Source organism: Oncorhynchus mykiss, chromosome 12 (assembly GCF_013265735.2).
Source record: "Oncorhynchus mykiss isolate Arlee chromosome 12, USDA_OmykA_1.1, whole genome shotgun sequence".
In the NCBI taxonomy this organism is placed as follows: Eukaryota; Metazoa; Chordata; class Actinopteri; order Salmoniformes; family Salmonidae; genus Oncorhynchus; species Oncorhynchus mykiss.
Genome location: NC_048576.1, coordinates 32,361,021 through 32,384,053, shown reverse-complemented (window position 1 = coordinate 32,384,053; position 23,033 = coordinate 32,361,021). Strand labels below are relative to the sequence as shown.

General features: G+C 41.5%; 1 protein-coding gene across 3 annotated transcripts in view; it reads right to left on the bottom strand.

Moving 5' to 3' along the window:
- Window positions 1-1,180: 1,180 nt before the first annotated feature.
- The window catches only part of LOC110537461 (microtubule-associated protein 6 homolog), a 31,122-nt gene continuing 9,269 nt past the window's right edge, over window positions 1,181-23,033 (bottom strand). Inside the window, exons 2-5 of one of the 3 annotated variants that reach the window (XM_036937404.1) lie at window positions 7,161-7,380; window positions 6,613-6,845; window positions 3,193-3,303; window positions 1,181-1,732 (exon numbers count right to left, since the gene is read on the bottom strand). In XM_036937404.1, coding sequence (XP_036793299.1) covers window positions 1,588-1,732; window positions 3,193-3,303; window positions 6,613-6,845; window positions 7,161-7,380 — 709 coding nt within the window. In that variant the 3' untranslated portion in view covers window positions 1,181-1,587. The remainder of the gene's footprint in view (window positions 1,733-3,192; window positions 3,304-6,612; window positions 6,846-7,160; window positions 7,381-23,033) is intronic. The other 2 variants (XM_036937405.1, XM_036937406.1) reach the window with 2 other exon arrangements.

The window sequence follows — 23,033 nt, the reverse complement described above, 5'->3', positions numbered from 1 at the left end:
GGAGGAGAATCATCCTTCCATGACTCATCCTTAGAGATACGAGTCCTCCATGTAGTCATGAGACACAGTCTATAGGAGGAGAATCATCCTTCCATGACTCATCCTTAGAGATACGAGTCCTCCATGTAGTCATGAGACACAGTCTATAGGAGGAGAATCATCCTTCCATGACTCATCCTTAGAGATACGAGTCCTCCATGTAGTCATGAGACACAGTCTATAGGAGGAGAATCATCCTTCCATGACTCATCCTTAGAGATACGAGTCCTCCATGTAGTCATGAGACACAGTCTATAGGAGGAGAATCATCCTTCCATGACTCATCCTTAGAGATACGAGTCCTCCATGTAGTCATGAGACACAGTCTATAGGAGGAGAATCATCCTTCCATGACTCATCCTTAGAGATACGAGTCCTCCATGTAGTCATGAGACACAGTCTATAGGAGGAGAATCAAACTTAGAGATGCGAGTCCTCCAATCCCGATGAGCAGCTCAAGTCTATGTGGCATCGTGAAGATGTGAAGGCTTCGCATAAAAGTGTTGTGTGTGTGGGGGGGGGGGGCGGTGTGTGTGTGTGTGTGGGTGTGTGTGTGTGTGTGTGTGTGTGTGGGGGTGTGTGTGTGTGTGTGTGTGTGTTTACTCCTCTGGGGTAGGCACATTGAGGAGAATGAGTCAGCAGAGCACATCTGTACAATCAGATAACGAATGTGCATACTTATCATTTTATCATCCAATACAAATTCATTCTCATCTTTCACTTCATAATCAAAGAAAAGGGAGAGGGGTAATGAAAAGCAATATGAAGGTCAACAGAGAAATAGCTGCTTTAGCCAAGCCCTTAAACCCCTTTCACACAAGTGCTTATCCAGAGTAAACAGAGCGTACAAGCACTCTCACACAAATATTCACTAGACTAGAATGAGTCATACAGTAAATGAAAAAGGAATATGTGTCCTAAAACATTTACAAAGGGGTCGCCCGAGAACCTCAATATTATTATAGGAGTGTGTTTCACGTTTCATTTTGAAGTGTGTTTATTGTAGGCTATTTTCCACTGTGCTTTTCAGTGTCAGTTCTATCTTCTTCAGTGTACTCTGAGTTGTGGATAGCTTCTTGGTCTGTTCTAAAATAACACCAATAAGTCACACACCAATAAAAATACAACACAGATTAGCAAATCAGCAAGTTATCTATATTTATTTGCCTTTGAATTGATCAATATACAGTTCTTTTTTTTCTTTCAATAAGCACTTTATGGTTTGGCATTTCTAACATCATTACCAAATGAAAACATTCTCTTAAAACAAAAGCATGAAACGGAAATTAAACTTATAGCACCTTTTGCATTTGCATTTGCTCAAACAGCTATGACCGCACTGCCCTAAAGCTGTTTCAAACACGCTACGTGCATCCTATTTTGGTTAGCCTCCTCACGCAGAGGACTTGTTAATGGGGTATTTCTCTTTTCCCAATAGAACTGAATTGAAAATACTATATATGTACAGTACAGAACAGGACAGCAGTTCCTCCCTGTATACCATAGGCCTACAGTACAGTATGTCCCTACAGTACAGATCTAGTGGATCTACTCATACTTTACATCTGGGGCAAAGTGCACAACTACGCCGCTCCTCCGTGGTTCGGGTCTTTCCTCCAGTGGTTCTGGTTCTCCTCCAACGGCACCCTGGGAATGATGATCACCGGGTCGGAGAACCTCGTCATTAAGCTCTCTAGGAGGCGAGGCAGCACAGAGTTAAGACACAAAGAAAAAGACAAAAACAAAGAGACACAAGATGAGGCATTTCTCAGAGGCCAATCACAAAGAATTTTGCTGAGTTGAGTTGAGCACCCTGTGACTACTCATATCAGAGGGCAACATTATACTGCCACAGTGGGGATGTGAAACTACTAAAGCTCTCTCTTGGTTTCTTATCACTTCAAACCTAAAATAGCACAAAAAAAACATAGTTCGCCCGCCTACCTTCCTCAATTCCAAACAAAAGTTTAAATGTTTCTTCAATCAAAGTTAGGATTTTGCGTTATGTTCAGATCAATAAATAGCCACTGCTCTCTGAGTTTGAATCCAATCTGTCAGCTGAAACCTCAGACTAAAAGCTAGAGCACACGAATGGGAATAATGAGAGTCTAATGAGAGTCTCAGGGTGTTCAAGGATAAACAGCCACAGGACATTCAGGAATAATCTAATCTAAAATGAAACTTGAGGGGACTAAAACATGCACTTACTATCTTCTCCAGTAGCAGAGCTGGCTCTCTCCAATGCTAGAACTACTGTACCTCCCCACTCTATTCCGACCATGCACCCCAATAAACATTGAATCGACATATTTTTAATAAACAATTCAGATTTAGCACCAAGTCCAGCCCATATAAAATAACCACACATTTACACACATTTAGTAATATTATATAACATTTGGATTGCAGGTCCCACTCAGACACCATAACAACATTACATCAAATGATACAAATTATCAAACCGAAAAGGATAACTATGTGTTATTATAAACATAGGTGTGTTTACCCACAGGTTTATTAATAATTTATATATAATCACACTGGTAACGTGTGTAATTACAATATCACTTTGATATAATATCAAATAATGTTATATCAAATAATAGTGGTTGCACGGTAGGGTTAATCTAGTTGCTCTAAAAATAGAAAAGGATGGGCGATCTCTAGTCATCTGTGTGAATAATTCAAAAGTCAAATTTTACTGCCCAGCCATGCAATTTGTTTAGCCTTGGCCTATTTCTTATTACCAGGAGCAATGAATGCATCTAGCATCTTCCAGTATCTCAAGGAGGGATTCCAAGATGGTCTGTACTATAGCCATTCTACTACAACAAGGCAGACCCAAGGCAGACCCAAGGCCTCCTTAAGAGAGGAACCTTAAGGAGACATACGTACATTATAGGACATGACACCCAAGCATTCACACAGACAGACATCCCCACACACTCATTCCTCTACTCTAGTTTCCATATGGAAGAGAAATATATGAGGGATCTGACCTGGTGGGAACTGTATCGGAGTACAATGATTTTCAAAACAAAACTGTGCCACTATCAAAAAAAAATAAAAAATCATGACTTTGAAATACATCTTATGAGCACATATGAATGAGAGATTTGTGGCTTGTGGCGGCTGGGTGTGTTTTTAGGTTACCTTGGAATGGGTAGTGTACAGCCCCACAGGTGTTGCTTTAGCGTCTGCACCCAGCCTGTATCACGGATTGGCTGACAGAGCTGTATGTAGTGGTACTGTTTTAGCACAACCCTTCAAATGAATCAGAATGTCACTCATTAGGTTTTCTAGAGGTAGGATTTCACCTTGCACAGTATATCCAAATTTGACATCCACGAAAAGCTAATAACGATACCAGATGAAGCTGGAAAATATAGTAATTACATGATTATAATGATTTTAGAAATATCCAAATGTCACATTTGTTACACGCAGAGAAAGAACATTTCATTAATCATACAGTTTGTTGGCCCAGTAAATACATGACATCCGATTCTGGAATAATGTTCTACCCATCCTTAACTTGCATATTGCTGTATAATTTGGGCAAGGTCTTTGAATATATTTGGACACATGATGCAAAATAATATATTCCTCAGCTCTCACATAGTGTAGCAGCAATATGCAAGCCCTTTGAAGGATGCCAGAACTCATGCCAGAATCTCTTTGATAAGAGCTAAAGAAAACCTGAAGGCAAAATTCTCTTCCATGTGGATTCACTCACTAAAGAGCATCTCATGTCTCACAAAGACAAAGACACAAAAACAATTCAACAAATACCTGCAACCACTGTTCTTTCACCCTCCTCCTCCTCCATACGTTTCAACATAAAGAACCAAGAGGACACAGCTTTTTCTGCTTTTGCATTTATTCATAATATTTCAGTAAATAGGAGCAAGCAGAGAGAAACACAAGCACGTCACAGTAAAATATTTGTGTCCAATACATTCTGTAACTTCTTTGTACCATGGTTCTTTTCTATTCTTTTTTTGTTTCTAATGCTTCGATTAAAGATCGATAGCACCGGGTGTGCTGTGTGTCAGCACTTTACATGTATGACCCTCCCGACACCCCTTCCTGTGCTACGAGAGAAAGACCCCCCTCCCTAACCAAAGGCTGCAAAATGCTAATGAGATGGCCCTCACCCTCCGCTCCGTGGGCACATGCTCAGTCTAAGCGGAATATGGCATGGTGGTTCATTGTGACATACTAACTCAAGACACCACCATGGCAAATGGAGAGACAACACACTCCAGTATTCAAAATGGAGGGGAGGGAGCCAGGGGGCTCTGACTAGCACAACAGATGACAACAACACAAGAGAGAGACTGGGGAGTGTGGGGTGGCCCATGACAAGCAAGTCCTGCACAGCACAATGCACTGCCCTATTGTGGTCTACGCCATCCCAGGAGTCTGAAACGCTGTTCTGGTCTTTACTACTGTCTGCTAAGACACAAGTAGACATGTGTAGTAGCCAATAGAGCTCTACTGGCACTATACAACCAATACAAACCTGATTCATTTTGACATAATGAGGTTTATGTTTGTAATACAGATAATTTTCCTTGCTCCCTCAATATACCCCATTCAAGAAACTGCATACATATGCAGAAGTATGATACAAATGTAAACCAACTATAAAATGTAGTTTCGCTGCTTGTCCTAATTCAATCAAGTCGTTCTACATTGGTAGCCTATGCCTACTATATTTAGATTGCCATAGAAGGCAGCAGAGGAGAGATATATTTGGAGTTGAATGTGTTTAATATAATCTTGACATCTACACGTAATCTTCTCAATCTAATGAAATCCACACACACACACACACACACACACACACACACACACACACACACACACACACACACACACACACACACACACACACACACACACACACACACACACACACACACACACACACACACCCACCCACCCACCCACCCCTGGTCCAGGGAAGAGGCCAGTTGTTTGAGGCCCATGCTAGACAGAAACATAGAGACACAGCATGCATAAACCAAAAACAAAGACAGAAACAATAAGTCCAGAAATATAAACATTCCAAACGGCCAGCATTCAACTTACCATAACATCGCAGACACGTTTTTGGGGGTATGTTACAATAATGGTATTAGCAGAAGTAACTAGTGTTTTATACCCAAATAAATAGATGAATAAATAAAACAATAAATAACATATAATTATAAAACCATGAATCTGCTGAAAGAGAGAAAGAGTTTTAACTCGTATCACATCAAGCCATGCACCTCTTTAGACCTCTGGGATGTGAATATTGTTGTTGGCTTCTCTCATCTGCTAGTGCCATAGGGGCCTAAATAATCATGTTGGTTCCAGTCAACCATGACTCTGTGTGTGTGTGTGTGTCCTAGCTATAGCACATAGAGTGTATATTGGCTGGGTGAAAGCATAGCTAAAGACCATAGAGCCACAATATCAAATTCCTATCGTGACTCAGTGAAATGTAATGGCGTTTTTTTTATAAATGCTGAATGTAATTATAATTGCATGATAGTAACATTTTATTCAGTGGGAATTCTCATCTGCTGTGCAAATGACTGGTCTAGTAATGCATAATAATCACGTTACAGTAACCCAGATGGCTCCCAGCTTGGCAACAAGGTTGCTGAAACAAGACAGCCTTGTCTGACCTCTAAAATACCTTGATGAATGAATTTGACTGCAAAGAGAGAGAACAATTTGAATGAGAGCGTATGACGTTGTAAATGCTGTCCTGACAATTATTTGTTCAAAACCATTCCCACATCATCCACAATCAACATAGTTATTAGGTTTACAAAATTAGACATTGCATTCAGGAATGATGGCAAAGTTGAACAAAGCATCTTAGTAATGCCAATCTGAAAACAGCATTCAGGAAATAAAGAGCAGGCACAAACTCAGCCATGGATCGATACACTCAAAGCTGCATATTTATCAAAGATTTTCAGACCGTTATCCTAGATGAGTATCTAATGTGTCTATGCATACATTTATAAATGTATCTTTGCATACATTTGAAAGTTACAGCTACAGAAATCGAGTCCAGTCACTGAGCCAATTTTCATGGTCTTCTCATTCCCAAAAATCCTTGATAAACTCAACAAAGCAATCTGTTCAGTTGGAAGATGGAAGCCAACCACACAGGCTTGCTAGTCGGTGGGCTCATGCAACAATAGCACGTGCCATTCATTGGCTAACCAGGCAGCCGGTAGCCATGGTAACCTTGAGATGGAGAGAGGGGGGTGGAGGGTGGCATCGGGGAGCAGAGGAAGCGGATGAACACGCCCCCTTGTTACTACGGTGATCTAATGTAATGTGAGGCGGGGAAGCAACGACATGTCATGTCACAACCCTGACATTTACTGTAACTACATCTAATTTAGCCAAGAGGCAGAGAGAAGAGAGAGAAAGAGAGTTAGAGAGAGACGAGAGAGAGGGAGAGAGACAAAACATAAAAGGGATGAGAACTTCTAATTAATTTTGCAGCCTTCGTGTTCTTTCCCCAAAGAAGAATAAAAAGTAGTGCTAAATGATTTTTACTCTTTTGCCTCAGCCAGTTTGTTGTTCATCTCTTTACTTTTCTCCTTGTCCCCCACCGCAGGCCTGGACTCAGTGGGCTGGTTCTCAGAGGTCGTTTTCTTGGTGCCCCGCAGTGCTGTGCTGCCCGGCTGCTTCTGCTCTTTGGCCTTCTTGACAGGTTTGCCGCCCTGACTAGCTACCGTGGCGCCCGCCTTTTTGGGTTTGGATCGGGGAGCACTGTTAGACCTCTCAACCTAGGCACAGGGGATGGGGGAAGATGGAGATTATTTATATATACCATCCCCAAAGACATTAGCAGCAGGTGTAAATAACTCTGCAAAGATCTGTAACTCCTCAGTTTGATATTGTGTTTGCTTCAGTATTACTGATATGATTTGCCATCACAACATACACAGTAAAGAGAACAGCAGCCCTCCAAGAGAAAGATTCTGTCATTACATTGGGTTTGAAAACGCACTCTGCACGGCTGTGGTTCTGAATAGGTGATTAGCTGCATTATGGCTGTACCATGGGAGTAGTCAATAGGACATGATCTAAAACGTTCTCACCTTGGTCTCTTGTAGCCCTTTGTAGGGCTCATTGTACAGGCTGCGTATCCTCCTCCTGTCCACAGCCTTGTTGTCGTTGGGCTGCTGTTTGCCCTGCTCTCCCCTGTAGGTGGCGCTATAGCTGGTCTCCAGGCTGGTCTTCTCATCAGGGGGAAGGTACTGGGACTTGGCTCGGATCAGCTTCACTGGCTTCACATCCCTGTGGGCTTTGAACTCTGTCCTACGAGAAGAATCAGCACCAAATACACTCAGTAAAATAGCTCTCTTCACATTCTACAATCTATTTATAGAGGAGAAGGAGAGAATAGGAGAGAAGACTAAACCTGTATTGTCCCAAAGGGCAATTTGTGTTGCAGCATGTAGACATTTAAAAACCCCATGAAATATGAAGCAATCACTTACAAACAAGTACATTTACATAGAACTGTTTATAGACTGTTGATATAGAAATAGATGTAGTGGAATGACTGGGTCTCCCCACAGTATGAGTGAGTGAGTGTATGTAATGCATAGGAGCTGGGTGGTGACTGCGCCAGGCAGCCGGCGGCTCAGGTGTTTAATATAGTCAAGACACAGCAGTTCTTCAGAAGGTCAGCTCCATGGCTTTCACACAGAACAACCTGACCTCTAGTCTGTCTCATAGAGGGGTTCTGTACGGGACGAGCCAACCTCCAGACACATCCAAGAGCAATTAGAGATAGGCATCAAAGTGAGATATGTTCACTATCAATTCTATAGCAGGTATATAAACGAACATGTTGCTACTAATTTGAGTTTTAGATTGAACTGCCCATCATAGATAAAGTTGATTTTAAAAGTTGTAATGGATTTTGAACTCATAAAAGCAGACCTAATTTTCCATAAATGACTACAGGATAGTCTTCTCACTGATGGGCATCTGAAGGTTGGGACATGACATATTAACTTATACTCACTTAACTTATTGGAAGGTCAGGTGGAAACATTCATTCATTATGTCTTTTATTTATTTATTTTTATTTCACCGTTATTTAACCAGGTAGGCCAGTTGAGAACAAGTTCTCATTTACAACTGTGACCTGGCCAAGATAAAGCAAAGCAGTGCGACAAAAACAACAACACAGAGTTGCACATAACAAACGTACAGTCAATAACACAATAGAAAAATCTATGTATAGTGTGTGCAAATGTAGGCAATAAATAGGCCATAGAGGCGAAATAATTACAATTTAGTATTAACACTGGAGTGATAGATGTTCAGATGATGATGTGCAAGTAGACATACAGTACTGGGGTGCAAAAGAGCAAGAAGATAAATAACAATATGGGGATGAGGTAGTTTGGTGTGCTATTTACAGAATGGCTGTATAAAGGTACAGTGATCGGTAAGCTGCTCTGACAGCTGATGCTTAAAGTTAGAGAGGGAGATATAAGAGACTTATTTTCAGCTTCAGGGATTTTTACAATTCGTTCCAGTCATTAGCAGCAGAGAACTGGAAGGAAAGGCGGCCAAAGGAAGTGTTGGCTTTGGGGATGACCAGTGAAATATACCTTCTGGAGCGCATGCTATGGGTGGGTGTTGCTATGGTGACCAGTGAGCTGAGATAAGGCGTGGCTTTACCAAGCAAAGACTTATAGATGACCTGGAGCCAGTGGGTTTGGCGACGAATATGTAGCGAGGGCCAGCTAACGAGAGCATACAGGTCGCAGTGGTGGGTAATATATGGGGCATTAGTGACAAAACGACGGCACTGTGATAGACTACATCCAGTTTGCTGAGTAGAGTGTTGGAGGCTATTTTGTAAATTAAATTGGATTTGTTGTGAAATAGGATGCCGATTCTAGATTTAATTTTGGATTGGAGATGCTTAATGTGAGTCTGGAAGGAGAGTTTACAGTCTAACCAGAAACCTAGGTATTTGTAGTTGTCAGAACTGTCCAGAGTAGTGATGCCAGTCGGGCGGGCGGGCGTGGGCAGCAATCGGTTGAAGAGCATGCATTTAGTTTTACTAGCATTTAAAAGCTAGAAAAAACTACCTCGTCCCTTTCCCACTGCTCCTTCATACTATCTTACCAGTGTATAAAACGTTTACATTTTTCTTCCGGTTGTTTTGGCTTTTCACAGTGTATTTCCTTCCTTGCCAATGTCCATTGTTCATGTGACTAAGGTGGCAAACACCAAATGACAACAGATGACTCCTGCCCTGGTCCCTGGACAAGGACAAACTACCCGTCAAGGCTCTCCAGTGACCCCACTCTGTGCAGCAGGAGACCCCAACCCCCGCACAACCACACAACACACACCAAGAGAATAAAAGACCACAGTGAAAAATTAAATGTTCCCTCTGTGGACTACAGCAGTGAAGGGAGGGGGGATTAGGTAACACTATTACTGGCCTGGATAGAGGAAGCAGCCCAGGCAGGCTCAAGTACTACAGACTAGGGTTGCACATTTTGGGGGATATTAAGAGGTGAAAACTTTCTGTGGGAATTAATGGGAATATATGGGAATTAACAGGAATATATGGGAATTAATATTAATACCATTTAAATGTAGATGTTTTCTTGCATTGGATATATTTACCATATCATATGGAGACAGAAACATAAACCTTTTACCTCATCAAAAGTAGACATAATTGCAAATTATTAAATCCTTCCAATAGAAATAAAAATAACAATTTAGTTACGAATTGAACTTTAATTAAACGAGTTGACTCTTCACAAGGGATGATTTCACTGAACAACAAAAGAAAGGGAATATTGTACCAATATGTATCTCCCAAAAACATTTTCAACATACATCTGTTAAATGATAGCCTTGAAACTAAAGCTTTGGTTGTCTTCCTCTCAGGCTTCCATGTCTTCTGCCTGGACCTCCTCAATGTCCACCGCTTGAACATCAGACTCCGAGGCCTCATCTTCACTGTCACTTTCCAACCTTGTTGAAGATGGCTCGCTTTGAGGCTCAAAAAGCCTACAATTTTCCTGGATGGCCACCAATTTTTCAACCAATTGGTCAGCCTGTTGCATGCTTTGGTGTGTGTTCCCAAACAAGGACCAGTTGCGCTTTGAGGTGGCTGATGTTGGTGGGATTTGGAGGATGATTGAGGCAACAGGGGAAAGAGCCTCAGATCCACAAAGTCCCTTCCACCAGGTGGCTGATGGAATATGTTGGCACGACTGCCATATTGCATCTCCATCCCAAAGCCTTTTCTTGGAAATGTACTTCGCCAGACTGCCAAGAACCTTGCCCTCATCCAGGTAAAAGTGGCGAGACACGATAGTGATGAAACCATAGGCCTTGTTGATCTTTGTACCAAACAGGATGCTCTTGCCAGCATAGTTGGGGTCCAACATGTACACTGCGGTCTATATGGGCTTCAGGCAGAAGTCTTCACGCTTTTTGATGTATTTCAGAACTGCAGTTTCCTCTTCTTGGAGCAACAGTGAAGTGGGCAGGGCAGTACTGATTTCTTCTCTTACATCTGCAAACAGATGTCTGAACAGAGTCTGAACATCAGACAGGATGGCATTGTCACCCTTAATCTGTGCAATGGCTACTGCTATAGGTTTCAGGAGTTTCAGGCTGCTTACCACTCTCTCCCAAAATACATCATCCAGGAGGATCCTATTGATGGGGCTGTCCATATCGGCAGACTGTGATATGGCCATTTCTTGGAGAGACTCCTTCCCCTCCAGGAGACTGTCAAACATGATGACAACACCCTCCCAACGGGTGTTGCTGGGCAGCTTCAATCTGATGTTCTTATTCTTCTCACTTTGCTAGGTGAGGTAGATTGCTGCTATAACTTGATGACCCTTCACATACCTAACCATTTCCTTGGATCTCTTGTAGAGTGTATCCATTGTTTTCAGTGCCATGATGTCCTTGAGGAGCAGATTCAATGGATGAGCAGCACAGCCAATGGGTGTGGTGTGAGGATAGGACTCCTCCACTTTAGACCAAGCAGCCTTCATGTTCACAGCATTGTCTGTCACCGGTGCAAATACCTTCTGTGGTCTAAGGTCATTGATGACTGCCTTCAGTTCATATGCAATGTAGAGACTGTTGTGTCTGTTGTCCCTTGAGTCTGTGCTTTTGTAGAATACTGGTTGAGGGGTGGAAATGATGTAGTTAATTATTCCTTGCCCACAAACATTCGACCACCCATCAGAAATGATTGCAATACAGTCTGCTTTCTCTATGATTTGCTTGACCTTCACTTGAACTCTGTTGATCTCTGCATCTAGCAAATGAGTAGATAAAGCATGTCTGGTTGGAGGATGTATGATGGGCAAAAATAATTATTCCAATAAACATTGCCTGTGAGCGTCAGAGGTAAACCAGTTGCATACACAGCTCGAGTAAGACATTTATCAGCATTTGTCTGACTAAGTTTCTCCATTGAGTAAAAAAAAACTTCTGATTCTAGGAGCTGTTGCTATCGATAAGGTGTCTTATTCATTATTTTCACCTCGAATAGAAGTAGATTAAATTTTGTCAGAGGTTGCTTGTTGTGAGCGCTGAGGGAACTTTATGCACTTGGCCAGATTATTCGGCATCTTTGTTGCATTCTTCACATATGATATGGCACAGTATTTGCAAATGTACACCGCTTTTCCTTCTACATTAGCTGCAGTGAAATGTCTCCACACATCAGATAGTGCCCGTGGCATTTTCCTGTAAAGATTAGAGAAACATGAGTAAAAATAAATAAAAATACAATTCCATGTACAGATAAATAATTAAGCAGTTAGATTAACCAACTCCTTTGTAAGATAAATGTTTTAAAATGAAACATATATGGAAACAGGTGAACAGGTAACACTCCTCAGTTATCAGGCTCAAGCAAGCTAAAACCCACATGGGAGAAAAAAACTAAATAGCATAAATTGTTAACAAGTTAGAAATGATTTAAAACACACTTTGCTGTAGGCTACTATTTACTAGTTAACAAAAAACAATGTATGTCACATTAAATACATTCACCCCTCCCAGTATTGTAATCAAAACTTACCAGAAAGCATGTAGTCCTTGGCTCAGACAGTGTAGTAGTGTGGGCTCAATAGCATCTCATTAGTGTACAAGATCTTGAGAATCAGCATGCAGAGGGTTGCAATTCCATTGAATTGGGGATAGTTTAACCAAAAAAAGCCACAAGACCTAGAATTACCTTATGTGTATCCCACAAAAAAAGTCTCACTGTTATAAGCTAACTTTTTTTGACAAATTTAAGCAAAATCCCCCAAATTCCAGGGCTTAACTTCCCATGGAAAATTTCAGAAATTTACCGGAAAGTTTCCGATCCTTTGCAACCTTACTACAGATCCATTATAACAATTAAACTGCTGCTGAAGATCACGTAGAAAGATATGAAATCTATCACACTATAGCTCAACCCATGGCAGCTACTGTAGCATGACCATGGATGGGATGATGAGAAGGCTTAAATAACAGCCAGCCAGCTTTAAAGACCACTAGGTTATACACACTGTCCTATGTGTGGTACAAATGAGTTTCAGGCTGAAAATAAATCAGGCTGTATCTGTAGCTGGCTCTTTTCCATCACAGTATGAATCAAAGCTGGATCCATACCTCAGAGATCCTCTTGTAATAGGTTGTCATGGGATCGAATGTGAGTGGAGAAAAATAACAGAATGTGTGGTGATAAGGAGAATGCCTCAAAGAGAAAATGATCTGGATTCTCTTATTCTGACACCAATGGAACATCATCTGCTCTGCCTTCAAACCACAACTAGGGCGGTGGCGGTCATGATATTTTGTCAGATGGTGATCGTCAAGCAAATAACTGCCGGTCTCACGGTAATTGACCGTTAATTAACATAAACACATTTAGAATTTTCTGGCTTCAACGCATAGCCACTGATGCAGACCTTTGGAACATCTACATTTTAATAAGTCTAATACATTCAAGTAATATAGCCTGCACCATCACAATAAATCCATTATTTATTTCAGACAAGTCAAAAAAAAAACATGATATGAAGAAAATGTAGTCTATTTCAGAAGAACAGAATAGAATACTCTGAGTTGTCGTTATGTTAGGCCCTGATCTGGCTATGCCATATGACTATGGGCTACACAATTAATTTAGCAGACAAGATTTGTTGGGCTATATGGTGTGATTTTTAATACATTCTAAGGCTGCATAATGCGTCTCTAATGATGATTTGAAAAAAGTCACATGAAATGCATGAGCTCTGCTTAGTTTTTTTTGTACAGGCTGTACACACTTCATCAGTCTCTCATTCACAATTTGACAAACACTTGATAAGGCCTCACATTTCCTGGCTGCATCCCCTTTGTGTGGCTGTAATGCCCCCTAAAATAATCCATGCCTTTTGCAGCCAGTGGCCATTGTGCCCTTGGGCTGAATATAACAATTATAAGTCCCTTCTCCCGGCCGCGTGCCGAAGCACATCTCACTTCAATGGCTATCTGTCACGTGATCGGGTCTTTCTCACAAGCTACAAGTGAAGACCGACACATCTGGGATGCAACTGCGCGCATGTCCTTATCCAATTCCGAGGTGCATATTGAACATATTGGAAAAACTGTCCACATTTACTTTTCATCAGCCAATGAGATGAGTAGGCCTAACAAACAGCAAAAGCACTAATCTATGTCAATCTACTATCCGCCATAGTACAAAAGTTGACCTATTTTATTCTGTACGAGAAATAAATATTCTAAACATAGTCTGGGACAGTTGTGGGATACGATAGATTAGATAAGATAAGATAGATTCCAAATGATAAAAACCACTAGCATCAAAACAACTTCTTTAAGCACTGACCCTGACGCAACAGATCAGAACGTTTAGTTTAAAATGTTGGTAAACTATTAGGCTATTTCTTCACATTATAGACACACCAATGCGCACACGGCAGTGTTCCATTAGCCAGAAAACACCATTCTCAAAAGTGACCACAAATGCAATTATGCATGTAATGCTTTTATTATAAAGGTGTCTCGAATTAGGTGAAAATGTTCTTCCCCAAACTTGAAACTCACACACTGTGTACAGTATGTACTGTATGCCAGTTAGGCTCTACACCCATTGTCAATCAGATGAATGTGCTTCATTTTAAGAAGTTATTTGGCCACTTTAGTTGCGATACAAACCTTATCAAAACATATAGGCCTATGGTCTAGGCTATATGAGGTGTGTGACTATGATTAGAAAAAGTTGCAAAATAAGGCATGCACTGTTTCTTGCCTTAAGCTGGACATCATTCACAAGTGATAATATACCATTCACAAGTCTAATACTGTCACCCATCTGTCACGTCTGCTCCTGCTCCTCCCCTCCGGCGTACAACGTCGCCAGAGTACTAACCACCTGGGATTCATCATTACGCACACCTGGCACTCATCATTACGCGCACCTGTGAATCACTATGATTCACATCTGGACTCCATTACTTTCATATTTTCCTCCCATTTATATGTCAATCTCCCAGGTTCACTCACCAGTTGGTATTGTTCTTGTCTTGGCGTTATTGTGTTCTTGGTTTTGTGGTTTTATTAAAACGTTACACCTGTACCTGCTTCCGAATCACTAACCCATCATTACACCATTAGACTATTCTTGATTTATGCTGGTCTTTACATATACTAAATAATATATGTGTGAATTTGTATTTATTTAGAATGGACCATTATCAAGCACATGTCTCGAAGCAGGGGGAAAAATACATGTTATCTATGCACTTAAATAGCGAACGTGTCACGACTTCCACTGAAGTCGGTTCCTCTCCATGTTCGGGCTGCATTCGGCGGTCAGCGTCGCCGATCTTCTAGCCATCGTCGTTCCACTTTTCATTTTCCATTTGTTTTGTTTTGTTTTCCTACACACCTGGTGTTCATTTCCCTCATTAATTGTTGTGTATTTAACCCTCTGACTTCCCTGCCACCAGTTATGCACCCCGTACAGAACGGGAGACGCGTTTCCCGTGTGTAACGATGTGCCCTGAGAGTCGGGAAGCAAGTTCAGGGAGTGAGTGTCTTAATAAATTCTACAAAATAAGAAACACGAAAAATGCACAGACATGACACAGGAACAGAAACAATAACGCCTGGGGAAAGAACCAAAGGGAGTGACATATATGCAGTTGAAGTCGGAGGTTTAAATACACCTTAGCCAAATACGTCTAAACTCAGTTTTTCACAATTCCTGACATTTAATCCAAGTAAAAATTCCCTGTCTTAGGTCAGTTGGATCACCACTTTATTTTAAGAATGTGAAATGTCAGAATAATAGTAGAGAGAATAATTTATTTCAGCTTTATTTCTTTCATCACATTCCCAGTGGGTCAGAAGTTTACATACACTCAATTACTATTTGGTAGCATTGCCTTCAAATTGTTTAACTTGGGTCAAACGATTCGGGTAGCCTTCCATAAGTTGTGTGAATTTTGGCCCATTCCTCCTGACAGAGCTGGTGTAACTGAGTCAGGTTTGTAGGCCTCCTTGCTCGCGCACGCTTTTTCAGGGCTTTGTGATGGCCACTCCAATACCTTGACTTTGTTGTCCTTAAGCCATTTTGCCACAACTTTGGAAGTATGCTTGGGGTCATTGTCTATTTGGAAGACCCATTTACGACCAAGCTTTAACTTCCTGACTGATGACTTGAGATGTTGCTTCAATATATCCACGTAATTTTCTTACCTCATGATGCCATCTATTTTGTGAAATGCACCAGTCCCTCCTGCAGCAAAGCACCCCCACAACATGATGCAGCCACCCCCGTGCTTCACGGTTGGGATGGTGTTCTTCGGCTTGCAAGCCTCCCCCTTTTTCCTCCAAACATAACGATGGTCATTATGGCCAAACAGTTCTATTTTTGTTTCATCAGACCAGAGGACATTTCTCCAAAAATAACAATATTTGTCCCCATGTGCAGTTGCAAACCGTAGTCGTGCTTTTTTATGGTGGTTTTGGATCAGTGGCTTCTTCCTTGTTGAGTGGCCTTTCAGGTGATGTCGATATAGGACTCGTTTTACTGTGGATATAGATACTTTTGTACCTGTTTCCTCCAGCATCTTCACAAGGTCCTTTGCTGTTGTTCTGGGATTGATTTGCACTTTTCGCACCAAAGTACGTTCATCTCTAGGAGACAGAACGTGTCTATTCCTGAGCAGTATGACGGCTGTGTGGTCCCATGGTGTTTATACTTGTGTACTATTGTTTGTACAGATGAACGTGGTACCTTCAGGCGTTTGGAAATTGCTCCCAAGGCTGAACCAGACTTGTGGAGGCCTACAATTTTATTCTGAGGTCTTGGCTGAAATACATCCACAGGTACAACTTCAATTGACTCAAATGATGTCAATTAGCCTATCAGAAGCTTCTAAGCCATGACATAATTTTCTGGAATTTTCCAAGCTGTATAAAGGCACAGTCAACTTAGTATATGTAAACTTCTGACCCACTGAAATTGTGATACAGTGAATTATAAATGAAATAATCTGTCTGTAAGCAATTGTTGGAAAAAGGACTTGTGTCATGCACAAAGTAGATGTCCTAACCAACTTGCCAAAACTATAGTTTGTTAACAAGAAATTTGCAGAGTGGTTGATAAATAAGTTTTAATGACTCCAACCTAAGCGCAATAACAAGCAGCCTGGTGACTTAGAGACCGGAGAGGGAGCACACGTGACATCGTGGTTCCTTTAAATGGCAGCCAGTTAGGCTATACTCCTGTTTCTAAAGAGAAGCAATGTGCTTAATATTTGGAAAGTTTATAAATCAACATATAGTAGGCCTAGCTTAAAGAAAGCTGATGGGATTCTCTTTTTAATAGAGGCCATCACTCTGTTTTCTTACGCCTATTACATAGCCTATAGAAATGTTGCACAACATGAGCTCATGGGCTCTCATGAAGTGTTTGATTAGATTTTCGATAACATTTGCATTGATGTCAGAGTGATTAGAGGGACAATATAGTGCTGAGTACCAGGCTGTTAGCAGGTTTTGGTAGGCTAGTAATGACCATCAGCAGCATCAGAGCTCGGAGAAGCCTAATTACCTGAACTAAACGGCTTGTGACCGCCAGTGTGGAGGTAATATGGTCACCGTAACAGCCCTAACCACAACATCCAAACTTGGTCCTCAATCTACATCAGCCCTCTATCTCGAGCTATCCTATACAGTGTGGAGAACAAGTATTTGATACACTGCCGATTTTGCAGGTTTTCCTACTTACAAAGCATGTAGAGGTCTGTAATTTTTATCATAGGTACACTTCAACTGTGAGAGACGGAATCTAAAACAAAAATCCAGAAAATCGCATTGTATGATTTTTAAGTAATTAATTAGCATTTTATTGCATGACATAAGTATTTGATACATCAGAAAAGCAGAACTTAATATTTGGTACAGAAACCTTTGTTTGCAATTACAGAGATCATACATTTCCTGTAGTTCTTGACCAAGTTTGCATACACTGCAGCAGGGATTTTGGCCCACTCCTCCATACAGACCTTCAGATCCTTCAGATTTTGGGGCTGTCGCTGGGCAATAGGAACTTTCAGCTCCCTCCAAAGATTTTCTATTGGGTTCAGGTCTGGAGACTGGCTAGGCCACTCCAGGACCTTGAGATGCTTCTTACGGAGCCACTCCTTAGTTGCCCTGGCTGTGTGTTTCGGGTCGTTGTCATGCTGGAAGACCCAGCCACGACCCATCTTCAATGCTCTTACTGAGGGAAGGAGGTTGTTGGCCAAGATCTCACGATACATGGCCCCATCCATCCTCCCCTCAATACGGTGCAGTCATCCTGTCCCCTTTGCAGAAGAGCATCCCCAAAGAATGATGTTTCCACCTCCATGCTTCACGGTTGGGATGGTGTTCTTGGGGTTGTACTCATCCTTCTTCTTCCTCCAAACACAACAAGTGGAGTTTAGACCAAAAAGCTCTATTTTTATCTCATCAGACCACATGACCTTCTCCCATTCCTCCTCTGGATCATCCAGATTGGCAAAGTTCAGATGGGCCAGGACATGTGCTGGCTTGAGCAGGGGGACCTTGCGTGCGCTGCAGGATTTTAATCCATGACGGCGTAGTGTGTTATTAATGGTTTTCTGTGGTCCCAGCTCTCTTCAGATCATTGTGGTCCCAGCTCTCTTCAGATCATTGACCAGGTCCTGCCGTGTAGTTCTGGGCTGATCCCTCACCTTCCTCATGATCATTGATGCCCCACGAGGTGAGATCTTGCATGGAGCCCCAGACCGAGGGTGATTGACCGTCATCTTGAACTTCTTCCATTTTCTAATAATTGCGCCAACAGTTGTTTCCTTCTCACCAAGCTGCTTGCCTATTATCCTGTAGCCCATGCCAGCCTTGTGCAGGTCTACAATTTATCCCTGATGTCCTTACACAGCTCTCTGGTCTTGGCCATTGTGGAGAGGTTGGAGTCTGTTTGATTGAGTGTGTGGACAGATGTATTTTATACAGGTAACGAGTTCAAACAGGTGCAGTTAATACAGGTAATGAGTGGAGAACAGGAGGGCTTCTTAAAGAAAAACTAACAGGTCTGTGAGAGCCGGAATTCTTACTGGTTGGTAGGTGATCAAATACTTATGTCATGCAATAAAATGCAAATTAATTACTCACAGTTGAAGTGTACCTATGATAAAAATTACAGACCTCTACATGCTTTGTAAGTAGGAAACACTGCCGATTTTGCAGGTAATCAAATAATTGTTCTCCCCACTGTATGTACAGAGTAACGCTTCCTTTTGTATGGCATGTTTATATGGAAAGTTATTTTTTATTTATTTAACTAGGCAAGTCATTTAAGAACAAGTTCTTATTTACAATGACGGCCTACCAAAAGGCAAAAGGCCTCCTGCGGGGACGGGCTGGGATAAAAAACTAAGAACATTTTACAAATGCACATCACAACAAGAGAGACACCACAACACTACATAAAGAGAGACCTAAGACAACCACATAGCATAACAGCAACACATGACAACACAGCATAGTAGCAACACAACATGACAACAACAGCATGGTAGCAACACAACATGACAACAACATGGCAGAAACACAACATGGCAGCAGCACAAAACAGGGTGTAAACATTATTTGACACAGACAACAGCACAAAGGGCAAGGCAGAGACAACAATACATCACGTGAAGCAGCCACAACTGTCAGTAAGAGTGTCCTTGATTGAGTCTTTGAATGAAGAGATTGAGATAAAACTCTCCAATTTGAGTGTTTTTTGCAGCTAGTTTCAGTCGCGAGCTGCAACAAACTGAAAAAAGGAGCAACCTTTAACAGAATGTGACTGGCAGAACAGTTGTTGTATGTGGAGGGTGAGGACTGCAGTTGGTATCTCATATAGGGGGGAGGGTGGCCTATGAGGATTTTATAAATAAGCGTCAACCAGTGGGTCTTGCGATGGGTATACAGAGATGACCAATTTACAGAAGAGTATAGAGTGCAGTGATGTGTCCTATAAGGAGCATTTGTGGCAAGTATGATGGCCGAATGGGAAAGTAAATCTAGCCGCTCGAGAGCACCCTTACCTGTCGATCTATAAATTATGTCTCTGTAATCTAGCATGGGTAGGATGGTCATCTGAATCAGGGTTAGTTTGGCAGCTGGGGTGAAAGAGGAGTGATTACGATAGAGGAAACCAAGTCTAGATTTAACCTTAGCCTACAGCTTTGATATGTGCTGAGAGAAGGACAGTGTAACGTCTAGCCATACTCCCAAGTACTTGTTTGAGGTGACTACCTCAAGCTCTAAACCCTCAGAGGTAGTAATCCCACTGGTGGGGAAAAGGGCATTCTTCTTACCAAACCACATGCCCTTTTTTTTGGAGGTGTTGAGAACAAGGTTAAAGGCAGAGAAAGCTTGTTGGACACTGAGACAGCTTTGTTGTAGAGCGTTTAACACAACATCCGGGGAAGGGCTAGCTGAGTATAAGACTGTATCATATGCATATGAATGGATGAGAAAGCTTCCTACTTCCTGAGCTCTGTTGTTGATGTAAATTGAGAAGAGTGTGGGGCCTAGGATCGAGTCTTGGGGTACTCCCTTGGTGACAGGCAATGGCTGAGAAAGCAGATGATCTGACTTCATACACTGCACTCTTTGAGAGAGGTAGTTAGCAAACCAGGCCAAAGACCCCTCAGAGACACCAATACTCCTTAGCCGGCCCAGAAGAATGCAATGGTCTACTGTATCAAAACTTTGGCCAAGTCAATAAAAATAGCAGCACAACATTGCTTAGAATCAAGGGCAATGTTGACATCATTTCGGACCTTTTAAGGTTGCAGTATCACACCCATAACCTGAGCGGAAACCAGATTGCATACCAGAGAGAATACTATAGACATCAAGAAAGCCAGTCAGTTGATTATTGACACGTTTTTCCAACACTTTTGATAAACCGGGCAAAATTGAAATAGGCCTGTAACAGTTAGTATGATGTATGACGAAGCTTGCCTTTAATTAACCCAATAGATAGACTGAAACACTATCTCTGTGAGCCCCCAATGTTTTGATGTAGTGTAACACTCCTCAGAACTGTAACCTTATCAAAGTTGTTCATGTATTTAATTGAACCTTTATTGGCATTTGATAATAAGATCTTACTGTGTGGCATTTCAAAAATATCTAACTTAGGACACTGCAGTTATATATCAGTCCACATTTATCAATACAACTAAATTACCCATCAAACTCTAAAGTTTAAGCATTTGGTCAGATATGATAAATTGACCCAAACAATTTTATTTTCTCATAAAGTAAACTGCCCAGGATGTTGATGAGTGGAATAGTGGTTAAAGTAAGAGCGGCTGGCGGTTAGATAGATAGATCTAGTTCCAGTGGAGTGGAAGTGAGATGGAATCACAGAGTTGTTACATAAAAGGATTGAAGTCCACTTTTAATGCTTGGGCAGGAAAAGAGAGGAGAGACAGTACAAGGTCAGATTATACCATGTCTGTGGCCAAGGGCACAGAATGCTACTACCCGCGCAGGGTGCAATTGACGGGGTAGTGGTAGGCAGAGAGAGAGTCAAACACAAGTCTATACTGTACATAGCAAGCTGGACAACGTCATACTCATATGACTGGTAACAATTAAGCTAGTGTCTTCCAGGTCAGTGTGTGCTTGGTACCTAGTCTCCTTCCATTTCTTTCAAAACAGATCTTTGTCAAAGACAAGTATGAAAATGTTTGACATATGATGTGATTTGCGAGGTTTCTTGAACATACTTGCTCAATATCTTACGCACATCTAATACCTCTAACAACTCTAAACCCCTAATAAAGTCTCATTTTATGTATCTTTACTCCCTCTATTATGTGGTGCTAAAATGAAACTTTCCTCTGCCAAAACAAGCTGTTATTTGATGAGGTCTTACCAAGTTAACATACTGCATTTATTACTGTAGAAAAGCAGGTCTTGCCAAGATAACATGCTGTTTTTCTTACTGCTGTATGGATATCCGCTAATGGTTCTGCCTGGTACCTGGAGCTGACCCTGCTGACCCTGCAGGAAAGGTGAGATATGTTGTGAAAAGCGCCGTCACTATGACGTTATGACACTGGCACTGACAAGTGGTGGAGGGATGCCAGGGAACAACACTGCTAAGATACACATGCTACCCTTCTCTAACATTAGCATGCCAGGCAACAGCCAGGCAGAGAGGGAACAATCTGGCACTTCTCTCTTAGAGACTTAGAAAGGGCAGAGAACGGCAAAAGGACCATTAGCACGCATAGCTACAGCGCTAGTCTGAACAAATCTATTGCCAAATAAAATCTCTCAGCCTTAATTAAAACATGCCATGTCAGTTAGGTTACATCCATTAATGAGAGGATATGGAATAAATCCAATTGATTGCAGCATTTACATTGGACAGTAAAGTATCATCAGTGTTAAATACAAATAATTATCATAATCATAATTATCACAGCCAGTCTTTTTTACTGTACATTTACCTTCCTACGACATCCCACTTTGGCAGGACAGAAATTCTAATCTGAAGCCCATCCGACTGTGACACAGAGTTTCCAATAAACAATAACATACACATCTGAAATGATTGCACGATTTACTACACAGCAGAGTCAATAATAAATCTATACATAATACAGTACATAACAGAGGAACGCAGCCAGACATTCTCTAAACACTTGAGGTGAATCAATCAATCCCAGTGTACAGTAACAGTGCCTTGATTTACTGACACTGCTTCTTTTTGTGTCAGTCAGCCATTACATGTAGCCAACTGCTGATTGTTCCTGATCAATACTCTCTCCTCCCTCTGGGATCAGCTTGCCTCTGGCGTTATGGTAGCTGAATCTGTAGCCTGTCAAGATTGCCCATGCAGTCAGATGGCTATTGGCTACACTGTGACATATTGCAACTCAGTGAAATCACCACAGAGTGTGTTGTACGTTCTGATGCATGGCTAAACCTCGGATGTACCCACACCTTTAATAATGTTAGCTGCGTCTAGCATTTAGTATAATAATGTTATTTGGCAGACATTTTTATCCTAATCAACTTACAGTCATGCATGCATATGTTTTACTTGTGGGTGGCTCTAGGACTCAAACCCACAATCCTAGCGGTGCAAGCGCCATGCTCTACCAACTTAGCCATCATGGTTCTCCCAAGTATTTCATAGCAGCAGTGACATTTTTTACACAAAATAAACACATGTTTTGTGAGAAGTGAGAAAGAGCAATGTAAACTGCCTCAAGCTGGTTATGCTAATTTCTTGGCTTTATACAGTACATTATATGCATAGACACTAACTGAATACGGAATGACCATAATCCTAAAATTAATGTTTAACACTTCAATTAGAGAATCCTTTCTTCAGACTATCATGTAATGCC